Source organism: Crotalus tigris, unplaced genomic scaffold (assembly GCF_016545835.1).
Source record: "Crotalus tigris isolate CLP2741 ecotype Arizona unplaced genomic scaffold, ASM1654583v1 scf7180000024449.105168, whole genome shotgun sequence".
Lineage (NCBI taxonomy): Eukaryota > Metazoa > Chordata > Lepidosauria > Squamata > Viperidae > Crotalus > Crotalus tigris.
This window is the reverse complement of record NW_024100618.1, coordinates 6,279-25,465: the sequence shown is the minus strand read 5'-3', so window position 1 is coordinate 25,465 and position 19,187 is coordinate 6,279. Positions and strand designations below refer to the sequence as shown.

General features: G+C 43.7%; 1 protein-coding gene across 2 annotated transcripts in view; it reads left to right on the top strand.

The window, feature by feature from the left end:
• Window positions 1–14,597, top strand: part of LOC120303027 (laminin subunit beta-2-like) — a 62,740-nt gene extending 48,143 nt beyond the window's left edge. Inside the window, exons 25-33 of one of the 2 annotated variants that reach the window (XM_039332130.1) lie at window positions 407–591; window positions 3,266–3,507; window positions 4,889–5,092; window positions 5,308–5,452; window positions 7,863–8,070; window positions 9,284–9,425; window positions 11,235–11,411; window positions 12,888–13,047; window positions 13,964–14,597. In XM_039332130.1, the coding sequence (XP_039188064.1) occupies window positions 407–591; window positions 3,266–3,507; window positions 4,889–5,092; window positions 5,308–5,452; window positions 7,863–8,070; window positions 9,284–9,425; window positions 11,235–11,411; window positions 12,888–13,047; window positions 13,964–14,100 (1,600 nt within the window). In that variant the 3' untranslated portion in view covers window positions 14,101–14,597. Of the gene's footprint in view, window positions 1–406; window positions 592–3,265; window positions 3,508–4,888; window positions 5,093–5,307; window positions 5,453–7,836; window positions 8,071–9,283; window positions 9,426–11,234; window positions 11,412–12,887; window positions 13,048–13,963 lie in introns of those variants that run through there. The other variant, XR_005555316.1, reaches the window with a different exon arrangement.
• The last annotated feature ends 4,590 nt before the right edge of the window (window positions 14,598–19,187 follow it).

Genomic DNA, 19,187 nt, shown 5'->3' with positions numbered 1-19,187 from the left:
CAGCTAAGGAAAAAGGGGGGAAAAATGGCGGACTGCATTGTTTGGCGACCCCTGTGAAATGGTCATTCGACCCCAAATGGGGTCCCGACCCACAGGTTGAGAACCACTGATCTATCACCAAAATCATATTCCTGCTAGCAGTAGTTCTTCCAAGAGTGATGTGGATTGGAGGACTTTCTGGATATGAAGCAGCTGCTTTTTGCCACTGAACTCTGGTTTCCCTAATTCAATGTTTCTCAAACTTGGCGACTTTAAAATGTGTGGACTTCACATCCCAGAATTGCACAGCCAGGAAATTCTGGGAGTTGAAGTCCACACATCTTAAAGCAGCCCCTAAAAAGGCGGCATCACATTGGATTAACAAGTCTGGGGGAGGTACTTCACGTCTCCCTCTTGTTCTGATCAGGCAGGAGATAGCTGATGTAACAGAAACACTGACCCAGCTGGAGGGATTGCTGACAGCCACCCAGGACAAGAATTTTAATGCCAATCATGCGCTGGGCACCCTGGAGCGTGGCGTTCGGAGTCTCAACTTTAGCCTAGAAGATCTGAAGCACCAGCTTAATATTCTCATAAACACCAACGTGTTGGGTAAGTGTTTTCTGCCATTCTGTCTAGAACAGAGGTCCCCAACCTTTTGGGCACCAGGGACCGCTTCCGTGGAGAGAGGTTTTTCCACAGACCGGAGGAGGTGTGGTTTTGTGTGCTGCCCCCATCCCACAGATGGGGCTTTGCTTGTTTGTGTGGCCCGGTTGCTGGCACGCTGCAGCCCGGTACCAGTCCACGGACCGGGGGTTGGGGACCCCTGGTCTAGAAAACAAAGCAATCCACAACTACAAATCCTTTGTCCATTTTATCCATATCTTTCCCTGCTTTCCTACCCTTGATGTTATCCTTTCTCTTCAGGCAGCCTCTGTGGAGCTGCTTGACTGAATGAGGATCAGAATGTAGTTTTTCCAATTCTTAGTTTGACCTGCTAAACACTAGAGGTAGTCCTTGCTTAACAACTAATTGCTTAATGATTGCTTGAAGTTACGACGGACTCAGAAAAAAAAATTATGACCCATCCTTTAAAGTCACGACTGCCACACTCACCCTTTCCAAGGCCAGATGATTGCATTTTGTGTGCTTGGCAACCACCTCACATTTATGAGGTGGTTGCAGCATCCCACAATTGTATGACTCTGATTTGCCACTTTTCTGTTGTTTTCCGGCAGAAAAGGGCAAAATCAGCCCAACAGATATGCTGGATTCACTTAACAACCACATGTTTTTAATAATAATAATAATAATAATAAAGTTGGAAGGGACCTTGGAGGTCATCTAGTCCAACCCTCTGCTCAGACAGGAAACCCTATCCATTTCTGACAAATGGCTGTCCAGTTTCTTCTTAAAAACTTCCAGTGTTGGCGCATTCTCTGCTTCTGGAGGCAGGTTGTTCCACTGGTTAATTGTTCTGTCAGGAAGTTTCTCCTTAATTCTAGGTTGCTTCTCTCTTTGGTTAGTTTCCATCCATTGCTTCTTGTCCTACCTTAAGGCGCTTTGGAAAATAGCTTGACTCCCTCTTCTTTATGGCAGCCCCTGAGATATTGGAATACTGCTATCATGTCCCCCCTCGTCCTTCTCTTCATTAAACTAGACATACCCAATTCCAGCAACCGTTCCTTATATGTTTTAGCCTCCAGTCCCCTAATCATCTTTGTTGCTCTTCTCTGTACTCTTTCTAGAGTCTCAACATCTTTTTTATATCGTGGTGACCAAAACTGGATGCAGTATTCCAAGTATGGCCTTACCAAAGCATTGTAAAGTGGTACTAATACTTCACATGATCTTGATTCTGTCCCTCTGTTAATGCAGCCTAGCACTGTTTTGGCTTTTTTGGCAGCTGCAGCACACTGCTGGCTCATATTTAAATGATTGTCCACTAGGACAAAACACTAGGTTTTGCTTAACCATGGTGCCTCACTTTACAACCATTGTAAAAATGGGTATAAAATGGAGTCAGGTCACATAGTGACCTGCTTTATCATTGCATAATGACTTACAACCAAAATTTGGGGCCCAATAGTTAAGTGAGGACCACTTGTACAGTATAGTGGTTCTCCTTTATACTGGATTGACCCAGTAAAATTCTCCTGACTTTCTATTCCACTGAAGTGGAATAATATAAAATGTATGCTGCAAATAAGTTGCTCTGGATTTAAATCACAGAGCAGTGGTGAACCTTATCAGCTAGCCTTAATTATTTTGTTTACAATTTGTATGCCACTTATTCTTCATGTTTTTCTCATAAAAAAACCTAAAACTAGTCAACAATACCATCTGCCTCCATTCTAACACTCCCCATGCGTAGCTGCCTCTGATTAGGTAGCCTCACTGCCCTAAAGGCTTTGAGGAAAGCCCCATCTTTATGATTTCCTGGAATGGCTCCCACTACCTTAAAATCTTGTGGCGGGTGGGGTGGGGTGGGGATCCATAGCATGATTTCTCTGCTTGCATTTTTTTAAAAAAAAAAAATGGGTAGTGCCATTATGCAGAGGAACAGGAGCAAAAACTCTTTAGCCAAGAGATGTCCAATGTCATGGGAATTTGAGAACTGTCAGATAAAGAGCCACTTCCTCCCAGCTTCCCTTTCTGTTCCTGAGAAAGAATTCTGGGAATTGAAGTCCATGGATCTTGAAGTTGCCACACTGTTGCAGCGTCCCCAGAAAACATCCTCTCCAGCAGCTTATATCCAGATAAGCAGGGATTAATACCAGCCAAACAATCAGACAGAAAACAATAATCAAGGAATTCTAAAGCAACTCCAAGAAAACCCCATGCTCATCGGTACAGATGATGTTACCTAGTCAGATAACCTGCAAGCAAGCATCCAAACTCAGGGAGCACCAAGGACTTCATAGTTCAACCCTAAGCTGTATTCTCTTCTATTGAAATTTCTCCTACAGTTTTCATGCTCCTTCTCTCTCCTTGGAACTGATACTGTGGGGATAAGGCCAGGCCTCTCCTCTCCCACCCACGTTTCTTCAAATGCAGCAGAGCAAACAAATTCTAATGAGAAAGTCAGGGTATTTCACCTAGTTTGAAACTGGAATTTACAACTGTGCTGTGGAAACAAGCCATGTTCTGTACTCTCTCTCTAAATGGGAATTTAGGAAACACACGGAACATTCTAGGAGGGTTTCCTGCAGGTCTACTAGAAGAAATTTTACTGCACCAGACAGGTTTCTGGGAGGCTTATTTTAAATAATTCCTCCCCTGGCAGGGGTCTATGACAGCGTCTACCAGTCCTTCGTGCAGTCACGCAAAGCAGAGCATCAGGCTAACGCCTCGACCTTGGCTGTGCACAGCCCCGTTAGCCAATCAGCTGCTTCCAGGCGTCGCACAGAACACCTAATGACGTCCCGAAGGGAAGCTTTCAATCGGCAGAATGCCGCCAACCGCCGAGGGCTGGGGGACCTCTCGACACGCACCCGAGGGCTGAGCCTGGATCAGATTAACGAGAAGGTGAGAGAGCATGAGAACAGGATGTCCAAAGTCTGCTGGAATTTATTTTCATTTTATTTGATTTTTGTTGTTGTTAGTTGCGAAGTCGTGTCCGACCCATCGCGACCCCATGGACAACGTTCCTCCAGGCCTTCCTGTCCCCTACCATCTTCTGGAGTCCACTTAAGCTCACACCTACTGCTTCAGTGACTCCATGCAGCCACCTCATTCTCTGTCGTCCCTTTCTTCTATTGCCCTCAATCTTTCCCAGCATTAGGCCCTTCTCCAGTGAGTCCTTCCTTCTCATTAAGTGGCCAAAGTATTTGAGTATAAGTAACTCAAGGTAGTAAACATACCTAATACTCCTTCTTCCTCCTATTTTCCCCCATAATAACCCTGTGAGGTGGGCTGGGCTGAGAGGGAATGACCAGCCCAAAGTCATCCAGCTAGATTTCATGCCTAAGGCAGGATTAAAACTCACAGTTTCCTGGTGATTGTCCTAACGTCCCTGAACTGGCTTTCATGCCTAAGACTGGACTAGAACTCATGGCCTCCTGGTGATTGACCCAAAGTTACCCAGCTGGTTTTCATGCCTAAGGTGGGACTAGAACTCACTGTTTTCTGGTTTCTAGGTCAGCACCTTCACCATTACATCAAGCTGTCTTTTCAAAACAGGGCAACAGTGCCGGTGCCATCAGAGAACTTGGGCCTCTTGTAATTGAAATAAATTCACCATCCAACTGTGAGCTGTTTTGGGAAGAAGTGTTTCCAGAAATCCTTGCCTTAATTAACTTATTGTAATTCTGGCTGGGAGTTTACTGTCAACAGTTTTCAGGATTCTTTTTAATGAATGACATTAAAATCCACGTGGTTTTTGTTTCTTTGGTTTGTCAGATTCGGGGAGCTCGACAGTAGCAGAGTTGAAGTTCATGACAAGATTTAGCACCGTTTCTCATGTGTGAAACAAAGAAGGGGTTGCTTATCGGTGCAAGAATATCTGTCACATGGAACTGCTTTTCTCTTGGAAGAACTGTTTCCCACCTCTCCTTTAATTATTTCCTTTCCCTTTCTCTGCTCCCTCCCCAACAGTAACTCTGAGCAGTGTTTCTATAAATAAATATGAATACCAGTAAATCCACTCTCTTTTTTTCAGAAATGCAACTAATCAAGTAGACTGTGTTCCCTGAAAGTTTATTTATTTGCCCATAGGGTGCCATAAACCTCTTGCGTGCATAATGGAGTAAAAAAATATATATATCAAGATTTATGCAAATTGCCAGTGTCAGTTGAGGGGGAAGAACAGTCTGAGAGGAGCTGTTATAAAAAGCACAGGGGGGGAGGGGGGATAAAGTGAAAGACCCTGCAGCTTCAGCAGTTAACTCTGCCTGCCCCTCTCTCTTAGGTCTGTGGGGCTCAGGGAGACACTCCCTGTGCCATCAATTCCTGTGGAGGAGCTGGTTGCTATGACGAGGATGGCAGACGTCACTGTGGAGGCCTTCACTGCGATGGAGCAGTGGCCACAGCTGACAACGCACTGGACCGAGCCCGCCATGTCGAGGAGGAGCTGCACCATGCAGTCTCTGAAGTGGAAAGTCTGCTGCATCAGGTAGGGAGGGTGGGTTGCTTGACATTTGGATAGGGCAAATCCAAGAACATTTCAATTCTGTGCCTTTCACGTCACATCAGATGATCCCGACGGGGATTCCTTTCATTTTGGGAAGCAGAATGAATTAATTCTGGGGAGCTGCAGCGACTTCCTTATCCCCGCGCGTCTGCTGCCCCCTGCTGGTTGACCAGGCCCTCGGATGTCTTTTTGGACAGGTCTCCAACGCGAAGGCCCGGGCGGCTGAAGCAAAGCAGAGGGCGCAGGCAGCTTTGGATCACGCCAATGCCACCAAAGCTCGGCTGGAGCACTCAAATAAGGCGCTGCGTGACCTTATCCAGCAAGTCAAAGAATTCCTGAATCGTAAGTACGAGAGCTGCTAGACCTCCCCCTTCTCTTCTGTTTTTGCTGTATTTTATTAAAAGTATATTCTGCCCTCCACCAATGGGTTGTCTTTTAAGAAAAGTTGTGTAAAACATTCCGAGTATAGTCCAAAATGTTCAAGAATATCTAATAAGTATAAAATAAAATGGAAAGATGTAATAAAAGAAAACCCAGACCTTCGTGCCCTCAGGATCATTCAACTTTCTGACCTCTTCCCTAGCCCAGTTAAGTGATAACAGCTAGCCATCTTTGAAAAGTTAAACAGGCCCAGTTGTGGTTAAAGCTTGGATGAGAGCCTACCAGAAAACAGCAGGACTGTGGGAGAGCCAATGAGGTTCATGGTTAAAGTGCTCACCAGGGGCAGGGGAGACAAACCCTGGTTCAAATCTACCCTCTCTACCCTAGAATCTCCATTCACAATCATTTGGCCAAGTTATCTCACAGGATTGTTGTTGTGGAAAGGGAATATATTACACTTTGAAGTCCTAGACCAGGGGCAGGCAACCTTGGCTCTTTTATGACTCGTGGACTTCAACTCCCAGAATTTCTGAGCCAGCCATGCTGAAGGGAAAGAGAGGGGTTTCCAAGCTGAGCCATGCTGGCTCAGGAATTCTGGGAGTTGAAGTCCACGAGTCATAAAAGAGCCCAGTTTGCCTACCCCTGTCCTAGACAAAAGGCAAGGCCTGATCAGTGATGGCGAACCTTTTAGAGACCGAGTGCCCAAACTGCAACTCAAAACCCACTTATGCATCATCGGGTGCCGGGTGAGTATGGCCCGTTGGGTGGGTGTGGCCCATTGGGTCGGCATGGCAGCAGTGGTAACAGCAGATTGGGTGGAACTAAAAAGTTCAATCAATCAATTCCAACTTTGCAATATCTTTTTTTTCCCCACAAGAAGTTGAAATTGACTGATTGATTGAACTTTTTTTTTTTTTTTTTGTACATGGCGGCAGAGGCCTAAAGCAAAAAGGTTTTATAAAACCCAGCTGAAGGCCTAGGACTGGGGCAACAGCGTGCGTGCCAGTCTGGGGTGTTATGTTGCAGGTGCTTGTCTGTTTGAATTCTGAAGTCCCAGAGCAGTTTAATTTTTATCATTTATTATTATTATTATTATTATTATTATTATTATTATTATTATTACTACTACTACTACTACTAAATGTTTTTTTAAATGTTGGGATTCAAAATGTGGTCATGAATGTTCATACATTGACTCATTCTGCTTCAAAAAACTGATAATTCTGGGAAACTAGAAGTAGAAAGTATATGAAGATGTGTTTATTTGTTTATTTATTATTAAATGTACTAAATGTATATGTTGCCCATCTCCCCAGCAGGGCAACTCTTAAGATTTAGGAATGACAGAAATAGAGAAACAGGTCACTGTTCCTGAATGTATCCCAAATTCCTCCAGGCTTTTCTCCAGACATGCCTGAATTAACTTTTTATTTTCCTGGGAATCTCTCTCTCCTCTCCCAGTTTCTAAAAACCAATCACCTTGGGCAGTCTTCCCAACCTGATGTCCTCCTGATATATTGGTTTACAGCTGCAATAATGGTTAACCAAACGTATAGATTGGCTACCTCGTAGTGCTGCTGCAACCGCAGCAACCATCTCCCTCTCTGAATCCAGCATCACAATCAGATCTGTTCAAGGATCTGGGGAGGTTCAGGCCATTCCCAATTCCTGAGGGCTTCAGCCAAAAATAATAAAAACGTATGGAAACAGAACAAAAGTATTGGCGGGAGGGGAGGCAGTGATGGTGAAAATGTGCAAGTACCGAGCACAACATTGAGATCAAAGGCTTGCAACATCCGTGTGCCTGCCACTGATCTTGACCCCCTTGCAGAGCACCAAAAGAACAAAAGACGAGACGTCGTTGACCTGTTTTCAAACAGAATAAAAAAAGCAGTCGTCTAAAATGGAGTTCTCTCTACACTTGAGAGGCCCAGAGCCAATGACCCTTTTGCTTTGCCCCCCTCTCCCCTCCAAATGAAGGGGTAAAGATTGGGTCCTGAATTGGATCAGCAAAGCATCTAAATCAGTGTTTCTCAACCTTGACAATTTTAAGGCATGTGGACTTCAACTCCCAGAATTCCACAGCCAGCATTGCTGGCTGTGGAATTCTGGGAGTTGAAGTCCACATGCCTTAAAATTGTCAAGGTTGAGAAACACTGATCTAAATTGTCTCATAAATTTGAAAAGAAAATATCTCCGTGAGGAAATGTATAGAATAGGTTACTCTGGGGGACTTTGGGAGAGCATTCACATTGGGACGGAAGACCACAGACTTCAGGCAGAGGCCCCTTTAAGATGGAGTCCTGTGGATAGCCAGGAGGGGGCTGCCATTTACTTTTCCACAGCTCTAATGGATCCATCCTGCATACAGTCGAGGGGGCAGATCCCGACAGCATTGCGCTGGTGGCTTCCCGTGTGCTGGAGCTCTCCATCCCAGCATCCCCTGTGCAGATCCACCATCTTGCTGAGGAGATCAAGGAGCGGGTCAGCAGCCTAGCCAATGTGGATGCAATTCTGGATCAGACAGCAGGGGACGTCCGCATCGCAGGGCAGCTACTACAGGACGCACGCCGGGCCAAGTAAGTATGGCAGGGAGAAGAGAGGGAGCTCAGGAGAAGCAGAGCTAAATCTCTTTTTTACTTGGATTCTGATCAATTTCTGGAGGATGTTTGCACAGCAGTTGAACATGTTACATGTCAGAAATTGGAGCTGCCTTTCCATGGGCCTCTCCTTTCCACTGGATTGAAGTGTGCTCCAATATTGCTTGATCTGGCCGAAAACTATAGCATCTCATCTAAACGGTCTGGGAAATTCACAAGCAATCATAGTGTAGGTATGCTTTATATCGTGTCTTATGATCTGAGATACAGGTAATCCTTGACTTATAGCTGGTCTCTTAGAATCCATTTAAAGTTACGGAGGACCTCTTCAGGGCCTCTTGTGGCTTAGATTTGAAGTTCTGGTGGCCTTCACCACCACCACCATGCAGTCACATGATCACGTTTTGAATGCTTGGCAACCAGCTCACATTAACATCCATTTGATCATGTGACCATGACTTACTTACCGTATATGCTGGCGTATAAGGCGACTTCTGCAAGCGCTAAAATCGGCGCCAAAGACGGGGGTCGTCTTATATGCCGAGTCGTCTTATACGCCGGAAATGCTGGTAGTTTCTGGCGTATAAGACGATGTTCTAGGAATGCGGCTCGGCGACAAAGACAGGGGTCGTCTTATACGCCGGGTCGCCTAATACGCCGGTATATACGGTACTTACTTACTTACTTACTTTCTCTCTCTCTCTCTCTCTCTCTCTCTCTCTCTCTCTCTCTCTCTCTCTCTTCCTTCCTTTTTCTTTTCTTTCTTTTTTTCTTTCTTTCCTTACTTTCTGGAAATTAATGTTTAGTTCTGGTTTCTGGCAAAACAGATTCACATTGTGGACAATGTATTCCTTTAACAAGTGCTGTGCTCATTTAACAACCTGGGCATTCACTTAACAGCTGTGATAATTCATTTAATGACTGCCACAAAAGCTGACGTAAAATCAGGCATGCTCACGTGGTGACCCGCCTAAAGACCGGCACAACTTGGGACTGTAATTTGGGACTCAATTACAGCCGTTAAGTCAAGGACTACCTGTACACAGCACTAAAATGGGAAGATTTCGTTTAGTGATCATGGTCACTAATATCGGTAGATCTGTGACTTCCCATTTGATGCTGATTCTTACACCATCGAAGTTGCCGATGGGTTAGGGTTTCTATTCATTCTTACAGAATTTTTCCTCCCCAGCGCTCGGGCAGAGAGTGTTAAAAATGCAGCTGAAGCAGTGAAAAGGGCTCTGGATGATGCCAAACGGGCCCAAAGTGCTGCCGAAAAAGCCATCAATTCTGCAGACAGTGACATTCAACATACTAACACAGTTGTTAATGAGGTAAGGCACCATAATGAATTATTTTTTTTATCAGCCCAAAGCAAATAACACGTCCATATGTTGCACTAGATGTGTCAGCTAAGGTATACCTAGTATAAATACCTCTCCTGTGGTTACAGTAATGCAACGATTAGCGGCAGAACGATTATGACACTGAAGGGCATCATTTAGTTTTTTCTACTTTGTGATTTTCCACATCCAGGTCTCTTAACACATCAAGCTTTTCTTTTTATTCCTTGATGAAAATTGACATGAAATTGCACCACTGTTGCTCAGCACTTCACCATCAAATTTGCCGCTCAGCAGTTCACCATCAGATTTTGGCAGTGCAACCTGGCGGCTCTGGAAGCCTTTGAAAGAAAGGTTTCAAGGCCTGAGGGCAACCAATCAAACTTCCAAACCACTTTCCTGAAACCGAGAACACATCCTGACAGCAGTTTAATACATTTGCTTTTAGTCTGTGAAGCAGCACTAAATATGCTTGCGTAGTTCTTTCTAGCTACATAGCCATTTTGTATTTTGCCTTGGTATTGGGGCTTAATCATGCTTTGTGTCTTAGCACTTTTGAATTCCCTGGTTGGAAAAGATTTTATGTATTAAATTTATTCCCCCCCCCCATCTTGCCTCAAGGAGGCTCTGGGTGTCTTACATCAGAGATCCCCAACCTTTCTTGGTTGGCGGCCTGGAAGGAAAGGGAGGGGCAGGCACCTGTACGCACGCATGCGCACATGCTGACGGAGCCGCACGCACATACTGCAACAGGGCTGCAAGCATATGCGTAACGCAAATGGGGCCGTGAGTGCATGTGAGACGATCGCAGTGGTGCTAGCGCCTGCAACCCTTGCAGCGACACTAGCACCCGCATGACTCTTGGGGCGACCTAGTGGCAACCCTCATGGCAACGCTAGTGCCTGCATGACCCTCATGGCGACGTTAGTGCCCATGCAATCCTCGGGGCGATGCTAGTGCAAGTGGGGGGGTGAGTGCTATGGACCAGGCCACAGACCAGTAGTGGGCCACGGCCCACAGGTTGGGGACCTCTGGCTTACAACATCAAAAGATTCCTGAGAACACCATGGATAACCCAGAAAATGAATGAATGTATCATTGAACATATCAATTTCAATTTCCACTGGAGGCACATATGACCAAGCTCAGATTATCGTATCATGCAAAGAGCCTTAATGCTGAGAAAGATGAAAAGGAAAAAGATGAGAACCAGCAGCAAAGTGATAGGACAGATTGTGGACAGATTGTCCTGGAGAATCAGTCTGTATGGCCACTAAGAGCCCACACCAATTTGATGGCATATAATGAATCAGTTAAGGACCTATTGAAACCTAAATACGTCTTCCAGATTTCCGTCCACGTCAACCAAAATGCTGGCTGTTCCAGGTTTGCAATATAGCATTATAGGTAGCCCTCAACTTACAACCATTTGCTTAGTGACCATTTGAAGTTTACAACAGCATTGAAAAAAGTGACCTATGGCTGGTTTTCTGCTCAAGAGGGAATTGCTCCCCTCCCCCAAACAAGACTACTGGCCAAATGCACACCAACACAATGAGGTGAAGTACCAGCCCTTCACCCTCCTTATCACCATTATATAGGCTTGTATCTATGTTTGGCTGACTTCACTTATTGTATCTAAGTATCACTTCTGCCACTTCATCTCCTGGAGCTCCGTGGTGAACCAAGGACTCCCTCAGGATTGGCAAGCAGCCTAGATTGGACATGCAGAAGTTTCCACCACGTGGACCTCCATGCACATTTTTCCTGTCCCCCCTCTTATCTACCTCATTCCACCAGATTAACAGGAAGACTGCAAATGCTGAGGTTGAGTTGGCTGCAGCCAAGAAACGGGTGGGCCATCTTGACAGGCAGGTGGATGTTCTCAAGATGAAGCGGGCCAACAACATCTTGACAGCCACACGAGCAGAAGAGACAGCGAGTGCTGCCAAGAACCGAGCTGAGGAAGCTGAACAGGTAGGATTCTGGCAAAAATGAACCATTGTTGGGATTTCAAATATCTTTACTTTGCTTGGTCCAGAGCCATAACTCAGCCTGTTGAAGTCTTAACTGGTTACTTTTAATTCTAAAATATTTGTGCCCTTTTCATACAGATCAGGGAGTTCATAATAAATAACCCAAATCAGACATTTCTCATTAAAAATGATACCCTCGTTGTTTCTTTGTTTTAGGACATAATATATCTTCATAGATTCACTGTATTTCATTTTTGTCTCGGTCTCTTCAGAGATTCAGGCTTGCTAATTTTATTCCGACCTCAAGTGAAATATTACAAATATGTCCTGACTGACACATTCCAAGAAAACTGTAACACACAAGTTGCCTGTATTTTATCAGGTGTTATCCAAACTTTATTGCAGTTTGTTCTCCCAAAGATTTTCCCTCAGAACCATGAAATGGTCAGCTAGTTAGTGATCGGATACTAACATATGAAGCTGGTAGCAAAAATAGTAATAGCATTTAGACTTGTATACTGCCTCATAGTGCTTTACAGCACTCTCTGGGCAGTTTACAATGTAAGCATTATTTGCATATTGCCCCTAACAATTTGGGTCCTCATATTACTGATCTCGGAAGGATGAAATGCTGAAACAACCTTGAGCTCTGTCAGGATCAAACTCCAAGCTGTGGGCAGATTTTGCCTGCCATACTGCATTTTAACCCTTGCTCCATCACCATGGCTCTTAATACTTTTAATTGTGTCAGTGGCCAGGGCCAAGATGTCATCATCCATGAAAATGAATTTTTATTAGGAATTGCATGGGGGGTTGTGCACTGAAGTCTCTGGCAGGAACAAACAAAGGTGATATTCATCCTCCCTGTAGCCCATTGATGGGGAAGTTATATTTCATCGATATCTGAAAAACTACAACTCTCAGCATCCTCTGTTCCTCTGGAACAGTGTTTCTCAACTTTGGCAGCTTTAAGATGTTTGGACTTTTAACATCCCGAATTCTGCAGCCAACATGCTGGCTGGGGACTTCTGGGAATTGAAGTCCACACACTTCCAAGTGGCCAAGGCTGAGAAACGCTGCTCTGGAAAGCTTTAGAACACTATCCTGTTCATAGCCTTCAGCCTCTCCTGTGTAGCATCTCATTTACGTGAAACCTTTCAATTGGAAGGCCCTTTAAAAAATCAAAGTCCAAGAGGCAAGATCACCTCTTCACTCCCTCGTTCCTGGCGTTTACTTCCGTTTTTCACCAAAAACCCGCCGATAGCCAATAGTGGGTTCACATAGCAACCCAACCACAATGCTTGATGAATCGCTGGAGCATTTATGACCTCTGCATTTGCTGAATGACCCTCCCCCAAAAAGGTTGCAAAATGGGCATGTGGTGACCCGCTTTACAACCAACTTAACCATAATTGTGAGGTTCAATTATACTCGTAAGTCGAGCACTACCTCTATTGCCTGCTGGTGTTTTCTGCAGGTACTGCAGGGACCGCTGGGTGATCAATACCGCACCATGCAGGAGTTGGTGGATCGAAAAGCCCAGCATGTAGTGGGGGCCCGAAAGAAAGCAGAGCACCTGCGAGATGAGGCCAAAGGACTTCTGCGCGATGCTCACGAAAAACTACGCCGGCTGAGCAGTAAGTGCCTAAGACAGTGATGGCGAACCTTTTAGAGACCAAGTGCTCAAAAACCGCCCCACCCCCTGACCTGCCCCCGCTCTGCCCCACCCCCACCCACTCGCAGGGCTACCACCGCCTCCATGGCCCGCTGCAGATCGCCCAGGCGGCCCTGCAGCGCCATGGCGGCCACACCTTCCGCCCGTGCCCCACAGCATCATCTGCGCGTGACGGGGCGTGAGGGCGGAGTCTTGTCCCTGCTGCCCGGCTGCCATGTTCTTGGCTGCGCTGCTCCACATGGGCCGCGCCCGGGGGCGAATCTCCTCCGGGGGGGGGGCTGCTGGGAAGGAGAGGGCTAAGGGGGAGGCGGGGCTGGAGCGATGGCACGCATGCCCACAGAGAGGGCTCTGAGTGCCGTCTCTGGCATGCATGCCATAGGTTCGCCACCACTGGCCTAAGACCTCTCTCTGTGTCTGCATCAGAATAAACAATGCGGATTTACGTTTTTAATGTGTCCCTGGGTCTCCAGCCGTTGGAGACTCCCCAGCCAGCTTCTGACAAGCAAAGTAAATGAGGGAAACTGGACCCACTTAACGACTGCATGATTCACTTAACAACTGCAGTGATTCACTTAACAACCATGGCAAGAAAGGTGATCAAATAGATCGTGACTCACTTAACAACGGCCTTGTTTAGCAACAGAAATTTTGGGCTCAACTGTAGTTGTAAGTCAAGGACTATCTGTATCTCGGGTAGAGGCAATGAATGCCCACTGCAGGCTTTTTGTCTGGATTTTCAGACAAAGTTAACGTCGAACTAGCAGTTTGGATATTAGATTCAGAACTGTGCTTGCACCGTGAGTGAAGTGTTTTTTTTTCTGTATACTGTCTGAATTTCTCTTATCTTTAACCCCTTTTTCCCCTCCTCCCTTACTCAGAGCTGGAAGAAACCTATGAAGAGAATGAGAGGCTGCTACAAGTGAAGGCAGCCCAGCTGGATGGGCTGGAAGCCAAGATGAGAAGCATCTTAAAAGACATCAATGAGCAAATCCAAATTTACAACACTTGCCAATGATTCCCCCATCGTGTACTCCTACTTATTTCCCCTGTCCGTGTGCTTAAAGCAGCACCGCTTTTCGGCTTAGCATGGCCCAGCTCCAACTACTACACGGAGCACTGATTCTTACAGCCATTCCTTCTCAGCATCTCTTTGATATACAGTATCAGCATCACCCTGCTCACCACCTCCAATGTATCTCAAAACACAACACTGCCCCGTGACTTCCTTTTGAGACTGCTAACTTCCTGCCCTGGGAAAGTCAGTCTGGCAGTACTTAAAAGCTTTTCGGTTGTTGTTTTTTTATGCTATTCTTATTTTCAGTGTTTCACACATGGTAATGTAGGGCTCTCCTTTCAAAGCTTGCAGGCTAAAACAAAGAAAGATGGTCTAAGAATGGATCGGATAAGGTAGTTAACACTGGTGTTTAAGTTTCACATGACCTGTCCCAACCGGAGTGGCTTACATTTGTGGGAAAATAAAGACCCAAAGTGGCTGTGCTTTTTGCAACATTACCTTGTTTTCTTTGTCTGTTTAAAGCAGAAACTAGAAGCTAGAAAATGCTGGCTATTAGTTTAGACCAGCGTTTCTCAACCTTAGCAACTTTTAAGATACATGGACTTCAACTCCCAGAATTCCCCAGCCAGGCACACTGGCTGAGGAATTCTGGGAGTTGAAGTCCACACATCTTAAAAGTTGCTGAGGATGAGAAATGCTGGTTCAGATAGTAAGAGCTGGGTAGAATTGATGCACGATATTGCAGAGATGTTGATACTGAAATGTCAAACATGGCCATTATCCAAAATTGGAAATGGTCCCAAAGGGCAGAAATCAGGCAACAGCAAGAGAGATGAAAGCAATTACAGCTTTACTGCAGAAGAAGCATCCTTCTAAAAGCCTAGCTAGATAAATTAGTTTCCGAGAAATCCACAAAAAAAGACATGAAGCAACAACTATTTTTGTCAAGAACTGGCATCCAGGGGCACATTGTTCCTAAAGCTGAAGACTCTATAAAGCCATCCTGGCTAATAGTCATTAAAAGACTTTTCCTCCAAGATTTATTTTAATTTTGCATTCTAGAAACAATTTTGTGAATGTGGGGGGGGGGAGAATACGCCTTCATATTTTTCTGTAAGTGTAGATCCACTTCTTCATACCAGAATGAAGTCAGTGCAACAAACCTAGGAAAAATGAAAGCATTTTGCTTCTAAAGATAAAATTCAGCTGGATCTTTAAACATTGTTTGGTCATGCCTGTGACCAGAGATTAGAAGTGTCTATAGGGTATCAAAAAGTGAAGATGGTAACTGATGTTTGAATCAAGTGCCTTTGTAAGACCACACTTGGAATATTGTGTCCAAGTCTGGTCATAATAAAAGATGTTGAGACTTTTTTAGAAAGAGTGCAGAGAAGAGCAACAAAAATCGGGGACTGGAGGCGAAAACAGGAAGAACCATATAACAAATGGTTGCAAGAACTGGGTATGTCTAGTCCAGGGATAGGCAACCTTGGCTCTTTTATGACTCGTGGACTTCAACTCCCAGAATTCCCGGGAGTTGAAGTCCACGAATCATAAAAGAGCCAAGTGGCCTACCCCTGGTCTAGTCTAACGAAGAGAAGGCAAGACAAGAAGTAATGGATGGGACATTGTCAAACAGGGATCCAATCTAAAAATTAAGGAGAAATAAGCCCTGTTAATTGATTCATCAAATCATAGTTAAAAAGCACAACAAAGTGTTATGTGCGAACCTATCACTGAGAACCATACCTTAAAAGCAAATAGAGGAGCAGAATTTCATTTAATTCCAGGGTTGTATTTTTATTTTTTTTTACAATAGAAGGCTGTTTATCAGAAATCCTTTTAAAGATTTGTACCCAGAGTTACAGTCTTCTCTTTCTAGTAAATCTTCATTTTTCATTTTGCTGCATTGCCCTTTATTTTAGTAATTTATTGTACAATGTCCTGGCCTAAAACATCACAGCATGTTCAAGAGTTTCAGATTTCATGGATCAGTGCAAGGTATGCTTAAAAGCCTTGTGTCAGAAATAATCCCCAAATTACAAAATGATAGGAAGTAATGTGTAGATTCCAACAGTTCATCACTAAATACTAATCCCCTTGTGGATAATTAGAAAATAACTAGATAGCACAAAATGCTGTTTGTGAAACAAAAGAAAAGGAGAAGTGAAAGGAATGTTTGAATGTTGTTTTCCTCTTTGTCTAAAGAAGAGGCAGGTAGCTTTTTTATGCAGAAGGCACAGCAGTCTTAAGCGGCGCAATGATGCAAGTAGAGCAGGGCCAGGATTGTAAAGTCTGCTTTGGGGCTGAATGATTAGGGACTGAATCCTCCTTTTCTACAGCCATTGCCAAAAATGGGCACCAATGTTCTGCTTTTCTGAGTAGGAAACATGAGGAAACTATGCACACTTGCAAAACAGGGGTGAAAGAATGAACATAGGGCAAAACCTTTTCAACCAAGATACCTCAAATGGGCTAACGTACGGAATGTGTCAAAAATCTGGGACCCCTGTCTCCTGTGGAATTGAAATTTGGCAGATTTTATAAAACATTTTGTGACAAAAATTATCATAAGCATTTTATGACATGGTACAAAATGTCATAAAACATTTCTAGTTTGTGCTATACAGATCAGTTCAAGACAGGCACATATCTAAATATCTCCCTGAATTTTTAGGAACTTTTCAAGTATATTAGAAGCTCTGCCATTGTTGAAAGCATTGAGGAATCCAGCAAGGAAATATCCCTGAAATGAGGACCGAAGGGGTCACGGGTAGTCTAGTCATATTTTCAAAAGCAAAGAACTGGCCACTTCTAAATTCCTCTCTAAAAGCTCAGGAAAATAATTGTGTCCTGGATTTCAGCTATTTATCTTGTGGTTTGTACTGCCTAAATCCATGACATTCAAGCTACTAGAATTTTTCCATAACCATCAAATTCTGATTAAGAGCTGTCTAGTTGGATGCTGACAGCAACAATAGACTTTAAAAGAATAGTAAGGATAGATAGATAATGGATCAATGGATGGATAGTAGATGATAGATAGATAGATAGATAGATAGATAGATAGATAGATAGATAGATAGATAATGTAAAAGATACATATTTGATCAATTATTTTAACGATGCAGCTATATATAACTGCACTTCTTGGAACGTGGAATTGCCCTTTGCCTCATAACCAAGACAGAAACCTAAATAATCAGGAGTTTCACAGGGACTCTGGGACTTATACTGAGTGTTAAGCTATCTGGTACATAAAAGGCTTGCCAAATCTTCAACTAAGCAGATACCAACAGAATCACAGGGTTAGAAGAGGGCACTTAAGCCACTTAGTTCAACCTCTTAACAAGTTGAATCCAAATCCCAGCATTCCTGACAGATGGCGGCATAGCTTCGTACTAAAAGCATCAGAGGTAAGGGAGCCCCCCCCCACAACTACCTTGAGTAATTGCTGCTACTGTTAAGGATATTTGTTTTCCTAACATGCAATCAGGATCTGTCTCCCTGTGATTGAAATCCTTTATTCTATGTCCTGCACTCTACAATGAAGAACGTCCTGTGTGATACATAATACTATTTCCAGTATTTGAAGAATGCAGTTGTGTCCCTACTCGGTTGTCTTTTCCCAAGGCAAAGCATAACAACCTCCTTCAATCTCTTTTCACAGGAGTTACTTTCTAATCCCAGGATCACCTTGTTGCCTTTCTCTGCTCCTGTTCCAGTTTCTGTGACTCATTTTTAAATTGTGCTATCCAGACCTGGATACAGGATTCTAGTGTTGGGATCCTGGTCTTTACTGAGCTTGAATGTCTTCCTGCAAATGTTTCATGACCAAGCTGAGTAACATTGTCAGTGCTTTGATACAAGGTTGTTTACTGGCTTTTTATATATGGCTGTTGGGAGTTTTTGTGTCTATTTCTGATTAGGCCATCTAGTTTAGTTAATTGAACTGTTTCATCTTAGATGGTTCTTGCCCATTGTGTTGGATTTCCCCCTTCTAGCCTGGGTTATCTCTCAGTATCTGTTAATGGCTGGTCTATCAGAATCCCAGGAATTTTCTTGCAATCTTGGATTTGGCTTGAATTAAAATGTTATAATAACAAACTATTGGAAGCAAATAGTCCTGAATACATCTTCCCTTAATAAACATCCAGAAACCAACAAGTACTGTATGTAAGAATCAGTACAACATTTGAACCGTGATCTGCACACATTTCTTTGCTGTTTCTACAGTATGCAAGGTGGAGAGCTGAACAATGTAGAAGAGAGTTGAAAAATTACTTCCTGTATATTTAGACAGTATATTTCTGTTAATGCTGCTTAAAATTGTACTTGCCTTTTAAGCTGGCATATCATACTGCTGGCTAATTTATTTGCAACCAACTACTATTCCAAGACTCAACCTTTTGAGGTAATCTATTCTAGACCAGGAAACCAAAGTTGTGAAAACTAATATTTTTATTATAAGGTTACAGTAACAGAATCTTAGTTGCAACTCTTCTTCCTGTTTCTCAAGGTTATCCTCACAGCGCTATATCAACATTTTCTCCATTACCATGCCGGGTATTTCCTATCCTACACCTATGCATTCACCTTTTCCTCTGTTAAATTTCACTGTGTCCCTGAATCTCTTTGAGCCTTTCCCTCCAATGTATCAAGATTATTTGAATAGTACTTCTATTTTCTCAGGTATTAGCTGATCACTATATGAGGCCATGGAAGAGGAAAAAGTATGAACTCAACAAGATTAAGTGGAGAAATGGCAACCACACAGTATTTGCTGCCATCATCCCACTATAAACTTATATATGTTTTGCTCCATCCAGCCCAGCTCAGTATTGACCACCAAAGTTTTGTTAGGAATAAAATTTTAGAATAAAAAGTAAAGTTAAGTGACACGTACTCTGTAAAATTTCTACACGCAGACAGAAAGATTTCTACACAAAATTTCTACTGCAAGATTTCTACATAATTTCTACATGTACATGTACCTTGTAAGAGTTCTGCACATAGGCTATAGGATTTCCACACTGAGCTATAGGATTTCATATACATATATGGGAATAGGTGAAGCAAAATAGTAA